Source organism: Chiloscyllium punctatum, chromosome 37, assembly GCF_047496795.1.
Source record: "Chiloscyllium punctatum isolate Juve2018m chromosome 37, sChiPun1.3, whole genome shotgun sequence".
In the NCBI taxonomy this organism is placed as follows: Eukaryota; Metazoa; Chordata; class Chondrichthyes; order Orectolobiformes; family Hemiscylliidae; genus Chiloscyllium; species Chiloscyllium punctatum.
In genome coordinates, this window is record NC_092775.1 from 53,117,885 (window position 1) to 53,139,960 (window position 22,076).

At 43.9% G+C, this 22,076-nt stretch overlaps 1 protein-coding gene across 1 annotated transcript in view; it reads right to left on the minus strand.

Annotated features, from left to right (window-relative positions):
• LOC140462782 (transcriptional repressor CTCF-like) overlaps positions 1-22,076 on the minus strand; it is a 69,629-nt gene that overhangs the window by 21,273 nt on the left and 26,280 nt on the right. The window contains exons 6-7 of the mRNA XM_072556050.1: positions 11,521-11,641; positions 8,902-9,051 (exon numbers count right to left, since the gene is read on the minus strand). Of these exons, the coding sequence (XP_072412151.1) occupies positions 8,902-9,051; positions 11,521-11,641 (271 nt within the window). The remainder of the gene's footprint in view (positions 1-8,901; positions 9,052-11,520; positions 11,642-22,076) is intronic.

A 22,076-nucleotide genomic window follows, 5' to 3' on the forward strand; every position in this document is an offset into this window, starting at 1 on the left:
ACAGTAAGCAACAATGATGTGGTGAACTCTTTCTGGGTTGTACTGCAAGGCTCTGCTGGGCCAGTCCTCATGTTAAGAAGGCATATGGTCCAGACTTCTATGGGCCTCGTGCAAGTCTGAGCAGTGCTGTATCCTCACTGTTCACCAATCTGAAATGTTCAAAAAGGTGTCAAGAGCCAAGTTTGGAGGGTATACCATTTATCGCTCAGCAGCCAACTTTACAGTGCTCTGGTCCTTGGAAAGACAGTGGAATCTGAGATTTGAGCACTGAAGGAGTAAAAGCTTTCTTCTGTTGATAAGCTCTGCAGGTTGGTAATGAGGCATTCTTGAAGCAAAGTGAGTGCAGTTAATACCATCCTGCACCTGAGGGAAGCCAGCATTGGTGGAAAATCCCACTGCCCGAGCTGCTTTATGTTTTTCATAAAAGGATGAAGGATAGCTGTGATCTGGAGGAAACAGCATCAGTTACATTCCAATAGATTTACAGGTGGGTGATGCCACACAATTCCCCAGCTGCTACTTGAAATGAATAGTTGCAAGAAAGTGCAGTACAGTTGTGAGCGACAATCACCAGGATGAAACTGTCATTCAGTCCTTCTGAGCACAAGTCTTCCTCCAGCAGATGACATAGGTCAGTGGTCATTGCCCAGAACATCCTAAATCACTGCTTGCAATGTATATCAGTGAGTTGAAGAAAATGACAATGAGGCATATCAATCTATAGGTGCCTGAGGTCCAAAGTATTAAAGGATTGAAGTGATGCGCAAGCTAGTTCGAGAGTATGGTGATGTGATGTGGCTGGTGTGGACAATGCGTCAAGGAAGATGGTGTCCATGGAGCATACGAAGGGACAGTTGAATGATCGCCAGGACAGCCATTCGATGATCTGTAGCCACTGGATAGCATTCTGATTTACATCGTCGAAACTTGCACTGTCTAGTTTCTCACGGAAGGAGAGAATTTAAGTGATGTTTCAATAAGGAAGTTGGTGTATTAATGAGATGCAAACCCATGGAAACAAGGCAATCGCCACTCAATAGTGAAATTCTGAAAATGTCAATTAAGGTTTATGGGAAAATCGCAATGTGGTCAACTATTTCAAAGATAGCAGACAGGTCAAGAATGATGAGAAGGCATAGTTTCCCATGATCGTAGTCATATGGATGTCATTTATACTTTGCAGCGTGAGTGATTCAGTGCTGTGGCAGGGGCTGAGACCTGATTGGACTGATTCAAACACAAATTTCCAGGAGAAACTGGCACAAATATAAAGGCAACAATAAATTAAAGCATGTTGGATGCTGAACATGGAAGACAGTTTGCAAGAACAGAAGGTTGGGTTTTTGGAGGGGGCTGATGACAGCCAATTTAAAAGGAAGGGGAAACAGAGCTGAGGAAAGAGACCGTTAACATAGAACATAGAAAAATACAGCGCAGTACAGGCCCTTCGGCCCTCGATGTTGCGCCGACCAAAGCATACCTAACCTACACTAGCCCAATAACCTCCATATGCTTGTCCAATGCCCGCTTAAATGACGATAAAGAGGGAGAGTCCACCACTGATACTGGCAGGGCATTCCATGAACTCACAACCCGCTGAGTAAAAAATCTACCCCTAATATCTGTCCTATACCTACCACCCCTTAATTTAAAGCTGTGTCCCCTAGTAACAGCTGACTTCATTAGCGGAAAAAGGTTCTCACTGTCAACCCTATCTAAACCCCTAATCATCTTGTACACCTCTATCAAATCTCCCCTAAACCTTCTTTTCTCCAATGAGAAAAGCCCCAAGTGCCTCAGCCTTTCCTCATACGATCTTCCTACCATACCAGGCAACATCCTGGTAAACCTCCTCTGCACTCATTCCAATGCCTCCACATCCTTCCTATAGTATGGCGACCAAAACTGCACACAATACTCCAGATGAGGCCACACCAGAGTCTTATACAACTGCAACATGACCTCAGGACTCCAGAACTCAATTCCTCTACCAATAAAGCCCAGTACGCCATATGCCTTCTTCACAGCACTATTTACCTGGGTGGCAACTTTCAAAGATCTGTGTACATGGACAACAAGATCCCTCTGCTCATCCACACTACCAAGTAGTCTACCATTAGCCCAGTAATCCATCTTCTTGTTATTCCTACCAAAGTGAATGACTTCACACTTAGCTACATTGAATTCCATTTGCCACCTTACTGCCCAGCTCTGCAACTTATCTATATCCCGCTGTAACCTGACACATCCTTCCTCACTGTCAACAACTCCACCGACTTTCGTGTCATCCGCAAACTTGCTCACCCAGCCTTCAAGCCCCTCCTCCAGGTCATTTATAAAAATGACAAACAGCAATGGTCCCAAAACAGATCCTTGTGGAACACCGCTAGTAACTGCACTCCAAGATGAACCTTTACCATCAACTACTACCCTCTGTCTCCTTCCAGCCAGCCAATTCCTAATCCAAACCTCTAATGCACCCTCAATGCCATACCTCCGTAGTTTTTGCATTAGCCTGCCATGGGGTACCTTATCGAACGCCTTGCTAAAATCCATATACACCACATCTACTGCTTTACCCTTGTCCACTTCCTTGGTCACCTTCTCAAAGAATTCAATAAGGTTTGTGAGGCACGACCTGCCCTTCACAAAACCATGCTGACTATCCTTGATCACATTATTCCTATCCAGATGTTCATAAATCCTATCCCTTACAATTCTCTCTAAGACTTTGCCCACAACAGAAGTGAGATTCACTGGCCTATAGTTACTCGGGCTATCCCTGCTCCCCTTCTTGAACAAGGGGACCACATTCGCTATCCTCCAGTCTTCTGGCACTATTCCCGTAGACAACGACGACATAAAAATCAAGGCCAATGGCTCCGCTATCTCCTCCCTAGCTTCCCAGAGGATCCTAGGATAAATGCCATCAGGCCCAGGGGACTTATCTATTTTCATCCTTTCCAGTATTCCCCAGACCTCTTCCCTACGTACATCAAGGCCATCCATTCTAATCACTTGTGACTCAATATTCACATCAGCAACAGTGTCCTGTTCCTGAGTGAATACTGACGAAAAGTATTGATTTAGTGTCTCACCAATCTCCTCCGCCTCCATGCACAACTTCCCACTACTATCCTTGACTGGACCGATACCTACCCTAGTCATTCTTTTATTCCTGACATACCTACTGAAAGCCTTTGGGTTTTCCCTAATCCTACCAACTAAGGACTTTTCATGTCCCCTTCTCGCTGCTCTTAGCTCTCTCTCTCTTTAGATCCTTCCTGGCTACCTTATAACTCTCAATCGCCCCAACTGAACCTTCACGCCTCATCTTTACATAGGCCGCCCTCTTCCCTTTCACAAGGGATTCCAATTCCTTATTAAACCACGGCTCCCTCACAAGACCCTTTACTCCCTGCCTGACTGGTACATACTTATCAAGGACACCCAATAGCTGTTCCTTGAATAATCTCCACATATCATTTGTGTTCTTCCCTTGAAGCCTATTTTTCCAATCCACGCATCCTAAGTCATGCCTCACCGCATCATAATTTCCCTGCCCCCAGCTCTAACTGTTGCCCTGCAGTGCACACTTATCCCTCTCCATCACTAGAGTAAAGTCACCGAGTTGTGGTCACTGCCCCTGAAGTGCTCACCTACCACCAAGTCTAACACCTGGCCTGGTTCATTACCCAGAACCAAATCCAGTATAGCCTCACCTCTTGTTGGCCTGTCTACATATTGTGTCAGGAAACCCTCCTGCACACATTGGACAAACACCGACCCATCGAACGAACTCGAGCTATAGCTTTCCCAGTCAATATCTGGGAAGTTAAAGCCCCCCATAACAACCACCCTGCTACTTTCACTCTTCTCCTTAATCATCCTCGCAATATTTTCCTCTACTTCTCTCGGACTATTAGGAGGCCTGTAGAAAACTCCTAACAGGGTGACCTCACCTTTCCTATTTCTAACCTCCGCCCAAACTACCTGAGATGGCAAGTCTTCCTCCATCACCCTTTCTACTGCTGTAATACTATCCTTGACAAGCAATGCCACACCTCCCCCCCTTTTACCCCCATCTCTGACCCTACTAAAACATTTAAACCCTGGAACCTGCAATAGCCAATCCTGTCCCTGTTCTACCCACGTCTCTGTAATGGCCACAACATCGAAGTCCCAGGTACCAACCCATGCTGCAAGCTCACCTACCTTATTTCTTATACTTCTGGCATTGAAGTATACACACTTCAAGCCACCTTCCTGTTTACAGGCACCCTCCTTCGAGATCGATGCCATGTTCCTAACCTCCCTACACTCAAGGTCCTGTACCCTAAAGCTACAGTCCAGGTTCCCATGCCCCTGCAGAGTTAGTTTAAACCCTCCCAAAGAGCACTAGCAAACCTCCCCCAAGGATACTGGTGCCCCTCAGGTTCAGGTGTAGACCAATCTGTTTATAGAGGTCCCACCTTCCCCAGAAAGAACCCCAGTTGTCCAGAAACCGGAATCCCTCCCTCCTGCACCATCCCTGTAGCCACGCATTTAACTGCTCTCTCTCCCTATTCCTCGACTCTCTATCACGTAGCACGGGTAACAAACCAGAGACAACAACTCTGTTCGTTCTAGCTCTGAGCTTCCAACCTAGCTCCCTGAAAGCCTGTCTAACATCCTCACCTCTCTTCCTACCTATGTCGCTGGTGCCAACGTGGACCACGATCTGGGGCTGCTCCCCCTCCCCCTTAAGGACCCGGAAAATACGATCAGAGACATCACGTACCCTTGCACCTGGGAGGCAACATACCAATCGTGAGTCTCTGTGGCCCCCGCAAAACCGCCTATCTGTGCCCCTCACTATTGAGTCCCCAATAACTATCGCTCTACCTTTTTCCACCCTTCCCTTCTGAGCAATGGGGACAGGCTCCTTGCCAGAGGCCTGAACCTCGTTGCTTACCCCTGGTAAGTCATCCCCCCCACAAGTATCCAAAACGGTATACTTGTTCTTGAGGGGAATGACCGCAGGGGGTCCCTGCACTGGCTGCTTCCTCCCACTCCCCCTCACTGTCACCCATCTCTCTATAACTTTTGGAGTAACTACTTCCCTAAAGCTCTGATCTATGACCACCTCTGCCTCCCGAATGATCTGCAGTTCATCCAACTCCAGCTCCAGTTCCCTAACACGGTCTTGGAGGAGCTGGAGATGGGTGCACTTCTTGCAAGTGTAATCAGGAGGGACGCTAATGGCTTCCCTCACCTCATACATGTTGCAAGAGGAACAGTGCACTGCCTTTGCTGCCATCCCTCTAAAAGGTAAACTTTAAAAACTAGATCTAAAGAAACAAACAAGCAAAATGCAGCACTTACCTGCTTATCACAACGGGTCTTATTATTAGGTTAGAGGAGGAGGGCGGGTGGGAGGCTCTACCCCTGTAGTGCCTCGGGTTCCTCGCCTGCGCGCTTTTATAAGAAAAAAACTTTCTCAGGTAAGCTAGCGCAACACCAGCTTCCGGGTCCGCTAGGCGCTTAAAAAAAACTTTAAATTTTAGCCGTTAAAAAAACAATAACTGGGCTATACCACGACTTTAAAAAAACACCATCAGCCGGCCGTTACCTGCTCCGCCGAGAGAGTGGAATATGAACTAAATCGATGGACAGGAAATGAAGAGAAAATAGGGTCAAGCGAACAGGAAGAGTCTCATGCACAGAGGAGTTTGAAGAGTGCATGAGGAGGGAACATACAAAAGGAAGAGTCCTAGATGTTTGTCTGGTGGGATAGGAGATAAAGGGGGCTGATTAGGTAGTCTCAATTTTAGTGTCAGAGGCCAATGAGCTCATTGGGGTGAGAATGGAGGAGGTGGGGGAGGGGTTTAAGAAGCCACCATTGTGACGTTGGTGGTTATCTTTGCAGTCTAGGATGATCCTGAGCAATTTTGGCAGGGTACAGCAATGCTACCAATATGTATTTGCAGCCAATGTCGGGGCCTTGCCAGTTTTGAAAAAAACGTCCATTATGTGGAAAGTCACCAGAATAGTGCAAACTGAACAGAACACTGATTATCTTACAAAGGTTCACAAAACTAAATCATGCCTACTGGCTAGTAGAAATATAACTAAATTGCCTTGAATATGTACATTTAGGTCGGGAGCAAAATCAGGGCAATTCCTGAGTCCACGGAGCCACCTGAGAAGAAGTTCCCAAGACCTGCGCCAATTGTCCGCACACAAATGCATCATGGCTGTGACTGATGCCATTTGTGCCAAATCTCACTACTTCATCCTGTTTTCTGTAATGAGATCAGTAGACGGCTGGGCAGTATGCTTTTCAATGGAAAAGGGCTCCATTCCATCAAGGTGCAAGTCATCAGTGATCATCAATTTCATTTGGAACTTTCTGTACAGTAGCCTGGGAGCTGTCACAATGCCTATATCCTTGGGAACGCCTGTGATTCTGCTATGGTTGAGGGTGCACATGATTATTGGGAGACAAGAGATACCCAGTGTGACCATGACTGATGACTCTGCTCTGCAACCTCCTAACTAAGACAGTGTAGATAGAATACAGTCCATTCTTTGGTCATGGCCATGGTGGCAGATGGTAAGCATACTGATCAGATTCCACAGCTTGGACCAGGATAAGGGTGCATTTCAGTAGACTCCAGAGTGCACTGCATAATCTTAGCATGCTGTTCTCTGCACAACTAGAACAGGAAACAAAGCAATGCTGATGATCATGGACAGCAGGGGCATTTTTCACAGAGGGGGATGAAGATATTATACACCGTACTCAAGTATAGCAGTTCTGACACTACAAACCATATAGGACTTAATGGACAACGTGTAGGCGACAGATAAATGCAGCGATTGCTAATGACCATAAAACTATCAGTGCAGGACAGGCAAGCAATTTGTTTCTGTTCTGAGAGGCAAATGTTACTTCTGTTTATTTGATTTCTGTTCACTTTTCGTTATTGCAAATGAAAGTGAATGTTTTGAGGTGACGAACGGCTTCCCTGTATTGTGATTATCCCACATTAAACAATTCTCGGTCACAGTGAACACTAGGGAAAAAGTATCAGTAACTTAGAGTAGGTTGTGATTTAAGTCAGGTGAGATGTGTGTCCCGGAGCTTAAACAGAGAATGGTGTAGGAATGTACAGTCGTATATGCAAAGAAGTGACAGCTGTGAGAACCATAGGTTTATAGTTGCTGTGCCACTCTGATGACAGTGAATGGTAACTCTAAGCTGCCAATGCAACTCTGGAGACATGATTGGGGGAATAAATATGGTGCTCGCACCAGGGATGCCAGCGTATCCCAGGATATCTGGCAATGACAAGTACCCTTGCTACGGCAACTAGTAGAAGACTCAGGGTTGCAAGGGGCTTGATAAGTAGTTAATGAGGCAAGTTTGGGATTATCAGGTAAGAAATCTCACTAGACCATGAAACTCAACAAAAATAACATTCTGCCAAAATGTGGTGTGAATTAGATTAATTGGTTCGCACAATTTCTTTTATTCTTGGGCGTCGCTGACTGGCCAGCACTGACAGCCCATCCCTATTTGCCCTTGAGTAGGCAGTGGTGAGCTGCCTTCCTGAATCATTGCAATCCACTTGCTGTGGGTTGACCCGCAATGTCAGTAGGGAGGGAATTCAAGGCGTTTGACCCAACTACTGTGATGGTATAGCAGTATACTTCCAAGACAGGGTGGTGAGTAGCTTGGAGGGGAACTTGCAGGTGGTGGTGTTCCAGGTCCTTCTAGATGAAAGTGATCGTAGATTTGGAATATGCTGTCTAAGAAGCTTTGGTGAATTTTATTTGGTGCACATTCATGTCTACAATTCCATGGGGCAATTTACCTCTCCTAAGGAAGCCTGACCACTCCCATAGATGTCTTGCCACAGTTCACCAAAATATTCCGGCTATTTTAGGTCATCCTCTACCAGGATTGACAGCCAATGGGCTGAGAAGTGGCAGGTGGAGTTTAATTTAGATAAATGTGAGGTGCTGCATTTTGGGAAAGCAAATCTTAGTAGGACTTATACACGAGGGAGTGTTGCTGGTTCATAGCTCCTTGAACGTGGATAATGAAGGTGTTTGGTATGCTTTCCTTTATTGGTCAGAGTACTGAGTACAAGAGTTGGGAGGTCATGTTGCGGCTTACAGGGCATTGGTTAGGCCACTTTTGAAATATTGCATGCATGTGTGAAACTTGAAAGGGTTCAGAAAAAATTTACAAGCATGTTGCCAGGATTGGAGGATTTGAGCTATAGGGAGAGGTTGAATAGGCTAGGGCTGTTTTCCCTGGATCGTCGAAGGCTGAGGGGTGACCTTATAGAGCTTTATGAAATCATGAGGAGATGGATAGATTAAATAGACAAGGTCTTTTTCCTGGGGTGGGGGAGTCCAGAACTAGAGGGCATAGGTTTAGCATGAGAGGGGAAAGATATAAAAGATATCTAAGGGGCAATATTTTCACGCAAAGGATGGTACGTATATGGAATGAGTTGCCAGAGGAAGTGGTGGAGGCTAGTACAATTACAACATTTAAAAAGCATCTGGATGGGTATATGAATAGGAAGGGTTTGGAGGGATATGGGCTGGGTGCTGGCAGGTGGGACTAGATTGGGTTGGGATAACTGGTCGGCATGGACAAGTTGGACCGAAGGGTCTGTTTCTGTGCTGTTCATCTCTATGACTCTAATTGTGGACTGTACCTCGTACTCGCAAAATCAGATCTCACTGAAGGCAGCTGTACTTCTGCAGGGGTCAGACTGAGGGGAAGGATATTTAGATTCTGGCCTCTGGTGCCATTTAAAATGTAAAATTGAGGCTATTGTTAAAGTTTTAATTTCCATTGCCTCTGTGCTACCAAAACTAGCTTTTTCTGGTTGACCTTACCCAAGTCACTTTTTCTTGCAATGATGGCATCACAGTGAGGACAGTGGTATTTGGGCACATTGTCTGTGTGCTTCTGTCGGATGTGCATTTTCATCGTTCCACTCTGTGTAAAATTAGCCTCGCACACATGGCACTTGTAAGGCTTCTCCCCTATAAAAAAGTCAGAAATTACAAGCCTTGTTATTCGGCTCATGACTTATAAATTATAATCAGAACCAAATTACATCTTATTCCATAATACACAAAAATGAATAAGCATTGTAGTAGTAGCTTTGCAGACATTTTTGAGCGTGCAATATCTGCCCCTTGAAATAAAATCGGCATTTCTAGAGTAAAGAAACCAATGAATGAATGTTAATCACTAAAAACAAAATTATCAGCAAAACCCCATCACTGCAAATTAATTTTAAAAGAACATTAATTCATGGCAAATAGTGAAATTGCTATCTATGGATAAGGTATTATTAAATTAGCTGTTACTGAATAAAGAACATGAGCAATCTAGATTTGAATCTTCTGTAACTAGTCAGCTTTAATTTCCATACCAGATACAAACAATTTGCATGTCTCCAGGTGGATTGATTTAGCAGCATAAACTAAAGAAATAATTTGGTAAAGATTTGAAACAAATCCATGTAAAATGTCAATGAAATTACCATATTACCATGATTTCCAGCATGTCAGAAACAGCGTTAAGTTACATCTTAACAATGGACACATGCTAGGCATGAGCACAGATGTGCAACTGAGGCTTTGGTCAGACCCACTATGGAATATTGTGAGCTGTTTTGGTCCCTGTGGATAAGAAAAGATGTGCTGGCCTTGGAGGAGGTCCAGAGAAGGTTTCCAAGAATGATCCCAGGGATAAAGGGCTTGTCACATGAAGGTGGTCGAGAACTCTGGATCTATACTTAATGAAATTTAGAAGGATGACAATAATCTGAATGAAACTTACAGGATACTAAGCAGCCTGGATAGAGTGGACATGGTGAACATGTTTCTGCTTGTTGGAGAGACCAGAACCCGAGGGCACTGGCTCAGAGTGAAGGGATGACCCTTTAGAAATGAGATGAGGAAAGATTTCTTCTGCTAGAAGGTAATTAATCTGTAGAACTCATTGACACAGAGGGTTATGAGGGCCAAGTCATTGAATGCATTTAACACAGCGATAGATAGGTTCTCGATTGTTAAGAGGATCAAGTGTTACAGGGACAAGGCTGGAGAATGGGGTTGAGAAACGTATCAGTCATGTTCAGCAGAACACACTTGATGGGCCGAATGGCCTTATTCTGCTCCTTATGGTCATAGGTAAGAATTTCAAGTCAAAAGAAAAAGGTTACTGAAGATTCATTTCGGTCAGTTAGTCTTTCTTGTAGAATACCAAACTTGCTTCTTCCAATAGTTTCTTACACAAGTTCAGAATCTTGATTACTACTCTCAGCACAATATAGAGTTGTCACTTTGACACATGCACTCCTCCTTCACAGCTTTTCTTTTCAATACTTATTTTCTTTCTGTGTACTTTTTTCTCCACCCCTTCAGATTTACTACCCTGTCTCAGTTCCATAATTGCCAAAGTTCTCCTTAAGCATTCAGATCCCTTGTTTAAGCTTTAAGAGTTAGCACTGGCAGGTTTTTCAAACTAACCCAAACCAGATTTTGTTCAATATCCATACACATTTATATTTCAGGTGGGCAACCAAAAACAATAATTCTGGAAGTTTTTTACATTCCCTGGCACAGGCCAGAGGCACTCAAACTAGTAGAGCAATCCACTTCTCCACCACACCCAACTGTGATAGATCATACTGACAGCAAATGTTGGACACAGTTAAAAACCACACAACACCAGGTTATAGTCCAACAGGTTTATTTGGAAGCATTAGCTTTCGGAGTGCTGCTCCTTCACTAGACAGCTACCTAATGAAGGAGCAGCGCTCCAAAAGGTAGTGCTTCCAAATAAAACTGTTGGACTATAACCTGGTGTTGTGTGATTTTTAACTTGGTCCACCCCAGTCCAACACCAGTTCCTCCACGTCATGGTTAGCAAAGTTTGGGGCAAACTAAGCAGAGGCTAGCTATCACCATGGGACCTTCAAATGTGCTTCATTCAATGATGGTGATGTACTTACCATTTGGTCTTTCTGTGGAATCTCTTTACTAAGGTAGGATTTTCCGTATGGAACTATCAATCTATTGAGTGGCAGCACTGCTGCCTGAGTGAGTGAGTCAAAGCAGCTTGCAGAATCTGGCTCTGCGTCTGGAAGTTAACAACCAAGAGGTTCATTTCTGGTGGTTGTAAATACTCTCTCCTCATTGTAAAGATTATGAGAACCCATGAAACCCTCCACCATATAAACTAACCATACTACTGGTTGACATAATGGTTGGGTTCGTGGTCTCTCTTTAAGAAACCTATGAATCTTTGTATTACATCAAATCATACTTCAAAGGAAGGGCTTAAAGATACAAAAAAGAAGTTTTCCTACTGCAACAGCAAAATGAAAATACTACAATTTTTCACTGTGCAGTTATGATACTAATACATAGGAAGTCTGCTTAATGGACTGGATAATGCCATAATCCATAGAAACTATAACCAAAATGTCCAGAACATACCTGAGTGAGTTCTCATATGTCGCTTCAGCTTGTATGTATCTCTGCTAGCATAGCTGCAAAATGTGCACGGGAAAGGACGCTCCCCGGTGTGAGAACGGATGTGTCGCTTCAGTTTACTTACCTAATAAGAATAAAATATGAGAATGAAATGTGATATCCGTGGTTTACAACTGAGACTATTAATTAAAGTGAATAACAGAAACTAGCATGTAACAACTTTGACTCATTCACTGTACGATGGCCATAACTGCCTTTTTCTCAATTACATCCGAAATCCGTGACCAATATTTTAAGCCCATGATAGGCATGAGGAACTGCAGTGCAAACTTGTTATGTGCATAGTGCTACTATTTTCAGGCCTTATTGAATCAACAACACAATTATGGAAATATATCTGCTCTGTCTTCAGGGAAATCTAAATGCATAGCCATGTATGATAATGAACTGGATTGATCTACGCTACAGATGCTGGACAAGGCTGTAATCATCCGTATTAATTTATTATTACCCTCCTTTGACTGACTGAACTGGTCCTCACTCTGAACAACTTCTCTTTCCAATCCTCCCGCTACCTCCAAACCAAAGGAGTAGCCATGGGAACCCGTGTGGGGCCCCAGCTATGCCTGCCTCTTTGTCGGATATGTGGACAGTCCATCTTCCGCAGCGACACTGGCACCACCCCCCACCTTTTCCTCCACTACATCGATGACTGTATCGGCGCTACCTCATGCTCCCACAAGGAGGCTGAACAGTTCATCCACTTTACTAACACCGTCCACCCCGACCTCAAATTTACCTGGACCGTCTCAGACTCCTCCCTCCCTTTCCTAGACCTCTCCATTTCTATCTCGGGCGACCAACTCAACAAGGACATTTACTATAAACCGACGACTCCCACAGCTACCTAGATTACACCTCCTCCCACCCTGCCCCCTGTAAAAACGCCATCCCATATTCCCAATTCCTTCGCCTCCACCGCATCTGTTCCCAGGAGGACCAATTCCAATACCGAACAACCCAGATGGCCTCCTTCTTCAAAGACCGTAATTTCCCCTCAGACGTGGTTGACAATGCTCTCCACCGCATCTCCTCCACTTCCCGCTTCTCTGCCCTTGAACCCCACCCCTCCAATCGCCACCAGCACAGAACCCCACTGGTCCTCACCTACCAGATACATCGTATCATCCTTCGTGATCTCCGCCACCACCAAACAGACCCCACCACCAAGAATATATTACCCTCCTCTCCCCTATCAGCGTTCCGGAAAGACCACTCCCTCCACAACTCCCTCATCAGGTCCACAGCCCGCACCAACCCAAACTCCACTCCCGGCACCTTCCCCTGCATCCGCAAGAAATGCAAAACTTGCGCCCACACCTCCCCCCTCACTTCCCTGCAAGGCCCCAAGGGATCCTTCCATATCCGTCACAAATTCACCTGCACCTCCACACACATCATTTACTGCATACGCTGTACCCGATGTGGCCTCCTCTACACTTGCGGAACGTTTCAGAGAACACCTCTGGGACACCCGCACCAACCAACCCAACTGTTCCGTGGCTGAACACTTTAACTCCCCCTCCCACTCCGCCAAGGACATGCAGGTCCTTGGCCTCCTCCATCGCCAGACCATGGCAACACGACGCCTGGAGGAAGAGCACCTCATCTTCTGCCTAGGAACCCTCCAACCACAAGGGATGAATGCAGATTTCTCCAGCTTCCTCATTTCCCCTCCCCCCACCTTATCTCAGTCCCAACCCTTGGACTCAGCACCGCCTTCTTGACCTGCAATCTTCTTCCCGACCTCTCCGCCCCCACCCCCTCTCCGGCCTATAACCCTCACCTTAACAGGGATGACCAATATACTGAGTATAATACATGAACCAATGTGCAAACTAAAATGTGCAGCTAGCCACCATTTTGAAATACTGTTAAAATGCAAAGCCTGAAATTCAAATTAAATCAATGCAACATTTTATCCAATTACATAATTCTGCAAGGGGTAGAACCTTTTAAAACAGTCAAATTCAATTTCTTCAGCATATGATGCTGCTAAGAGTTAATCAAACTCTTCCTGAGTCCACTTGGTTTTGACACCATTATCATGTTCTCTCTTTGGTCAGGTTTAGCACTTTCTGTTTCAGAATCAGCAATTCATCTTCCTCTCCATCCATGAATTGGACATTCCACATTTTTGAATGATCTGATGGAAGTTTATACACCAACTGCATGTTAGGAAACCATAAAATCAAGGGGAAGCATATAAATAAACTCTCTTCTGTCCCCTTAAGGAAACAGACCAATAAATGTGTTTATGATCCAGACCCTTTGAAGTATCAATAGGAGAAACTTCAAGGACTTGCAATCTTTATCCAGCATAAATAAATATTATGTGGGCAGCAGAATAGGTCAGAGAGCCAGATCTTCAATCACAAGCAATGTTTTCCCTGCGGGCAGCTGTTTCAGTCTCTAATATTGTCTAGGCACTCCAGTGGGTGAGTGGGCACTGAAATGCCATTGCTTGGCATACTGGATATTAGGAACTTTGGGGTGGGTGGAGGGGAATGGAATGGAGTTTATCAAAATCCATGGAGGAAGGAAATATGGGGTGACTAGCTTGGCGTGGAGGCAGGGGAAAGACATGAGGAATTTCTTTCAAAATGTTCTCTTATTCAGACTATGTTTCAATGACTCCTCTGAGGTGCCATGAACCATGTGTCCACTGAAAGTTGGCCCAATTCCACAATGAATAAAGAGGATTAGGTCATACTCATTGCCAAGATGGAACTGGTCAGGTTGGAAATGTAGACTAGGAGAAAGTGAGGACTGCAGATGCTGGGGATCAGAGTCGAGATTGATGAAGGGCTGATGAAGGGCTTATGCACGAAACGTCAATTCTCCTGTTCAGGTGCTGCCTGACCTGCTGTGCTTTTCCAGCACCCCTCTCGATTGGGAATGTAGGCTTACAATCCAAACCTGTCAAACTCCTATACTTGGGGCACTAGGACCATAAAAACCAAGCCCTTTGTGATTTTTTTTCTCCATCTCCCATCCATGCTGCGTGAATGTGTTTCTCAAATGATTTGTTGACATACACATCCAAAGATTTGTATAACTAAAGTGTATTACTTCAAGGGAGGCAGATTTTGACCTCATCAGTTCTACCGGATTTGAACATGTCCCACATTAATAAGCAACTCTCTTTACATAAGTTACCAGGATGCCTGTTCTCTATATTATTAATTAACAACTTCGCCCTGTCATCTTCTGTCCAATTGTTTTCATGGAGGTGCAGAAAAATCCTGCTGAGAACTTGATTTTAACACGATTTGTCCCTGTTTTGGGAGGATTTTTAAAGCTTTGGAAGTTGACTTTTAATCTGTGATCTATGGTAAACAATGTTTTGAAACCTCTGAATATTCAAAATGCTTTACAAACAGTGGAATACTTTGGAATTGTAGTCATTATGTGGTGGGAAACTAGATAAACTGCTTGCACACAAGATGATAAATGCTGTTCTGAGGAAGGGTCACTGGACCTGAAATGTTAACTTTGCTTCCTCTCCACAGATGCTGTCAGACCAGAAGATCATAAGACAGAGGAGCAGAAATTAGGCCATTCAGCTCATCGCGTCTGTTCCACCATTCAATCATGGCTGATAAGTTTCTCAAACCCATTCTCCCGCTTTCTCCCTGTAACCCTTGATAATCAAGAACCTATCTTTCTTCATCTTAAATATACTCAATGACCTGGCCTCCACAATCTTCTTGATTAGATTAGATTAGATTACTTACAGTGTGGAAACAGGCCCTTCGGCCCAACAAGTCCACACCGACCCGCCGAAGCGAACCCACCCAGACCCATTCCCTTACATATACCCCTGCACCTAACACTACGGGCAACTTAGCATGGCCAATTCACCTAACCTGCACATTTGTGGGCGGCATGGTGGCACAGTGGTTAGCACTGCTGCCTCACAGCGCCTGAGACCCGGGTTCAATTCCCGCCTCAGGCGACTGACTGTGTGGAGTTTGCACGTTCTCCCCATGTCTGCGTGGGTTTCCTCCGGGTGCTCCGGTTTCCTCCCACAGTCCAAAGATGTGCAGGCCAGGTGAATTGGCCATGCTAAATTGCCCATAGTGTTAGGTAAGGGGTAAATGTAGATGTAGGGGTATGGGTGGGTTACGCTTCGGCGGGGCGGTGTGGACTTGTTGGGCCAAAGGGCCTGTTTCCACACTGTAAGTAATCTAATCTAATCTAATCTAATCTTTGGACTGTGGGAGGAAACCAGAGCACCCAGAGGAAACCCACGCAGACACGGGGAGAATGTGCAAACTCCACACAGTCAGTCACCTGAGGTGGGAATTGAACCCGGGTTTCTGGCGCTGTGAGGCAGCAGTGCTAACCACTGTGCCACCGTGCCGCCCATTGCCACTTCTGTGGCAATGAATTCTACAGATTCACTACTCTCTGGCTGAAGAGCTTTCTCCTTACCTCTAAAAGATCTTTCTTTTACTCTAAGGCTATGCCCTCAGGTCCTAGTTTCTCCTACCAACGGAAACATCTTCCCAACATCCACTCTGCCCAGGCTAATCAGAATTCTGCAAGTTTCAATTAAATCCCCCTTTATCCTTCTAACTCAGTACAGACCCAGAGTCGGGGAGAAAGTGAGGACTGCAGATGCTGGAGATCAGAGCTGAAAATGTGTTGCTGGAAAAGCGCAGCAGGTCAGGCAGCATCCAAGGAGCAGGAGAATCGACATTTCGGGCATGAGCCCTTCTTCAGGCATAGACCCAGAGTCCTCAAACTTTCCTCCTATGTTAAACAGTACAGATCTGCTCTAAGTACTCCAACTGGGGTTGAACCTGGGTCTTGCATAACTGCAGCAGAACTTCTGCATTCTTGTACTCAAATCTTCCAGGTATAAAGGCTAGTATTAGTTCTCTTGATTATTTTCTGCACCTGTTTGTTACATTTTAAAGATCTATGCACATGAACCCAAGTCTCTTTGGACATCCACTGTATTTAACTTCATATCATCTAGACAGCACCAACCAAACTTTCTCAGTCCAACCAAACACTTGCTTACAAGAACTCCATCTGCCACAGTTTTGCCCGTTCATTTAATCTTTCAATATCCTTTTTCCTACTTCTTATCCCTTTGACATGCCATTCTCCAAATCATTAATAAATAATGTGAATAACTGATATCCTAACACAGATCCTTGTAGGACACCATTGGTCACACACCACCAATTTTAGTAGCAATTCATTGTCCCTACTTTCTGTCACCTGCCACTCAATCAATGTCAGAAATTTTTCAGTAACTTGCCCTCAATTTCATGGGCTTCCACCTTAATTAACAACCTCTTCTGTGGGACTTTATCAAATGTCTTCTGGAAGTCCAAATAAACAACATCCATAGACATTACACTATTACCTTAGTTACCACTTCAAACAATTTAATCAGGTTTGTCAGGTATGAATCCATGCTGATTGTCTGTAGTGAACCGAAAATTTTCATAGAGTTCAGTTACCACATCCTTGAATATAGGCTCCAATAATTTCTTCATCACAGATGTTAGGCTAAGTGGTCTGTAATTATTTGGTTTTCCTCTTTTGCCCTTCTTAAAAAGCAGAGTGACAGCTTCAATTTTCCAATCCAGAGGAATAACTCCTGTAATTGTGGAACACTAAAAGATTACAGTTAGGGCATCTACAATGTGCTTCCTTACTTCCTTTAACATCTTCAGATGGAAACCATCAGGTCCTGGGATTTATCACTCTTTAATTCAATTTAGTTCTTCAATAACTTTCCCTCCATCATAAGGTCAGAAGTGGGGATGTTTGCCAATGAATGCACAATGTTCAGTACTATTCACAACCCCTGAAGGTCTCCATGTCCAAAAGCAACAAGATCTGGACAATATCTAGGCTTGGGCTAACAAGTGGCAAATAATATTCATGCTACACAAATACCAGGCTATGACCGTCCCCATTAACAGACAAACTAACCATTGCCCTTTGACAATCAATGGTGTTACCATCACTGAACCCCCTATTATCAACATCCTGGGAATTACCATAGACCAGAAACTCAATTGTATTTGCCATGTAAACACAGTGTCACCTAAAGCAGGTCTGAAACCAGGAATACTGCGGCGAGTAACTCATCTCCTGACTCCCCAAAGCCTTTCCACCATCTACAAGGAACAAGTCAGGAGCGAAATAGAAAACTTCCCACTTGCCTGGATTACTGAAGCCCCAAAAATCTCAAGAACTTAACACCATCCACAACAAAGCAGCCCGCCTGATTGGCACAACATCCACAAGTATCAACTCCCTCCACCACCAATGCTCTGTAGCAGCAGTATGTACTATCAAGATGCACTGCAGCAATTCAGCAACGATCCTCAGACAGCACCTTCCAAATTCACAACCACTTCCATCTAGAAGGACAAGGGCAGCAGATATATGGGAACGCCACCACTTTCAAGTTCCCCTCCAAGCCACTCACTACCTTGATATGGAAATATTTAACTGTTCCTTCACTGTTGCTGGGTCAAATTCCTAGAATTTCCTCCCTAATGGCATTGTGGGTCAACAGGTGGGCTGCAGCAGTTCAAAAAGGCATCTCACCACCATCTTCTCAAGGGCAAGTGGGGATGAGCAATAAATTCTGACCAGACAGCAACTCCCACATCCCACAAATGAATATATAAAAAAGAATTCCTCATTACCAATGTTTTATTTGTGTTAATTTTATTCAGACCTTCTCCCCAACCTACTATTAAATTCCACAGGAATACCAGCAACCTAACCTTTTTTTTACTGTAAGTACTTGAGCAAAGTACTTATTCAACATGTCTGCCATTTTTTCATAGTCGTTCCATAGCACTTTCAGTCTTTATTGGGCCGACATTGCTCCTGACTACCCACTTTCCCTTTATGTAACAAGAAAAATGCTTCTTATATATTTTGATGCCCTGGGCAAGTGTTCTTCTGTGATTCCATTTAGTGGCTCTTACATGTTGCTTTATGGCCCTTTGCTGGTCTTTGTATTTTCTCCATTCCGCAAGATCTTTGCTGCGTTTTGTATGTTTGTAAGCCGTTTCTTTTAGTTTACTGCTGTTCCTTACCTGTTTAATTGTTCATGGCTCAAGTGGAGTTTTTCCCTTTCAGCTATATAAACTAGTGTTGTATTGTGTTAAATGGTTCTTTAAACATGCCCCACTGTTCTTCAGTCGAAAATCACACAACACCAGGTTATAGTCCAACAGGTTTAATTGGAAGCACACTAGCTTTCATTTGTGTTACCCATTAGCAGAATTTCCCAGTTTATGGTGGACAGTTTCTGTCTCATCTCATTAATGTAGACCTTACCTAAATCTAAAACTCTAGCAGCTGATTTGCTTTCAAATGCTACATTGATTTCAATCATGTTACAATCATTATTTGACAAACGCCCACACACAATTAGGTTACCAAATAAATCCAGCCCATTACTCATTATTAAATCCAATATTGCTTGTTCCCTTGTTGCATCCAGGACGTATCACTGTAGGAAAATATCCTGGGCAAATTCACTCCCTTTCTGTCAAGTATTTGTCTACCTCTCCCAATCTGTGTTAAAAATCAAAATCCCCTATTATTACTACTCAGGCATTGTTATCTACTTTTCTAATTTCTGCATTTATAAAATTTTGTACTAGCTCTGTACCCAACACCTACTACAGTTCAGATCCTTTACTGTTCCGCCCATACAGTCTTCACTCATTATTTCCCCTTTGTTATATCCTGCCTCACCTGCGAAGGTAATTTGCTTAGAATGAATAAGGCTACTTGCACCCCTCTGCTATTTTCCCTGTCCATTCTGAAAACCTCCTAACTTGGTATACTTAGTTCCCAAACCTGACCATTCTGCAGCTATGTCTCAATAATCACCTCTATATCATAATCTCTAATGTGAATCTGAGCCAGCAGCTCATTTAGTTTACAGGGTATTCCTTGCTCTCTCTGCATTTGCATCTAGAACTCTCACCTGAGCGATACATTATAAGCTGTCCCTCAGCACTGACATTTTACTTACCTGTTTATTATTTGTCTTTTAGCATAATCAATATACTACTTAAACTTTTGCCATTATCTGCTGTACCTGAAATAGGATGCCTGACTGTTCTCCACTGTCATGTTACAGAGTGATTTTGAGACTGTATTACCTCCCCAGAGCCCTCTCCTCCACATTTATTAATTTAAAATCCTTGTGACCACCCTATTTAGCCTTTCCGCTAAGACACTGATCCCAATCAGTTAAGGTGGAACTTATTTCAACAGTACAGCTCTTTCCAGTCCCAAAACTGATGCCGTAGACCCTTGAAATGGAGCCTCTTTATCCCCCATTCCCTTAGTGTTTACTTCTACTTTGCCAATTTTACTCTATGCCAATTTACATGTGGCTTGGGTAATAATCCAGAGATGTTCTTTAATTTTGCTCTTAATTCCTGATATTCCCTGAACAGGATCTATTATCAATGTTGTTGATTCAACATGGTCCACAATAATTGTATCCTCCCCGTCCTGATCTAATATCCTTTGAAGCCAAAGCAAGAGTTGAACAGACAAAGGAGTGTACATACAACCCACTGTTAACCACCATTAGTAGCTATTCATTCTCAAAGGCTGATGGCTATTCACTCTTCAGTCCAATCGTCTTTCTCTTTGAGCTCTATCTCCAGCTACCATTTACTCCTTAACCCCGCGCCCGCAGCCACCCCACCCCCACGCAAAAACAACTTTTTCCGAGCAACCATCAGTTATGAAGAAGGGTCACTGGACCCAAAACACTAACTCTGATTTCTCTCCACAGATGTTGCCAGATCTGCCGATTTTTTTTCCATCAATTTTTGTTTTGTACCTTAATTTCAAGTTAATTTTGAAAACACATACAAGACATTATTTATTAAAAGTATGATAACATCTTTTGCTTTGGGCATACAGGAAACAGTTCTCACCATCCAAGAGTAAATGATTAAAGCATTGATATTTAAATAGTTACCTAGAAACATTCTATAGAATGTTTGCAGCATTCTATAGAAAATTGCCTCAACACAAGGAATCTGAGATGCTATATGCGATGTGCTCAAATTTATTGCAATCTATTCAAATTTGTCCTTCACAGAGTCATACAGATGTACAACACGGAAACAGACCCTTCAGACCAACTCCTCCATGCCAACCAGATACCGTAAATTAATCTAGACCCATTTATTAGCGCTTGGACCACATCCCTCTAAACCCTTCCTATTCAAGACCTATCCAGATGCCTTTTAAATGCTATAATTGTACCAGCCTCCACCACTTCCTCTGGCAGCTCATTCCATACACGCATCATCCTCTGCATGAAAATATTGCCCCTAAGGTCCCTTTTATATCTCTCCCCTCTCACCCTGAACCTATGCCCTCTCGTTCTGGACTCCCCACCCCAGGGAAAAGACCTTGTCTATTTGTCCTATCCATGTCCCTCATGACTTTATGAACTTCTATATGTCACCCCTCAGCCTCTAACGCTGCAGGGAAAACAGCCCCAGCCTATTCAGCCTTTCTCCAACCTGGCAATATTCTTGTAAATCTTTTCTGAACCCTTTCAAGGTTCACAACACCCTTGCGATAGGAAGGAGACGAGAATTGCACGCAGTATTCCAAAAGTAGCCTAACCAATGTCCTGTGCAGCCACAACACCACTTCCAAATCCTATACTCAATGCTCTGACCAACAATGGAAAGCATACCAAACACCTTCACTATACCATCTATCTGCGATGCTACTTTCAAGGAGTGCTCAGCAACACTCCCCAGGACAATACCATTAAGTGTATAAGTCCTGCTCTGATTTGCTTTTCTGAAATGCAGCACCTTGCATTTACCTAAATTAAACTCCATTTGCCACTTCTCAGCCCATTGGCCCATCAGATCAAGATCCCATTGTATTCTGAGATAACGTTCTCTCTGTCCGCTACACCTCCAATCATGGTGTCATCAAACATACTAACTATACCTCCTATGTTCACATCAAATCATTTATGTAAATGATGAAAAGCTATGGACCCAGCACTGATCCTTGTGGCACTCCACTGGTCACAGGCCTCCATTCTGAAAAGCAACCCTCCACCACCACCCTCTATCTTCTACCTTCAAGCTAGTTCTGCATCCAAATGGCTACTTCTCCCAGTATTCCATGAGATCTAACCTTGCTAACCAGTTTCCTGAGGAACCTTTTCGAACACCTTACTGACGTCCATATAGATCACGTCCACCACTCTGCCCTCATCAATCCTCTTTATTACTTCTTCAATAAAACTCAATCAAGTTCATGTGACATGATTTCCCATGCACAAAGCAATTTGGCTATCCCTAATCGGTCCTTGCCTTTCCAAATACATGTAAATCCTGTCCCTCAGGATTCCCTCCAACAATTTGCCCACCACAGAAGTCAGGTTTATTGGTCTATAGTTTCCTTGCTTTTCCTTACTACCTTTCTTAAATAGTGGCATCACATTA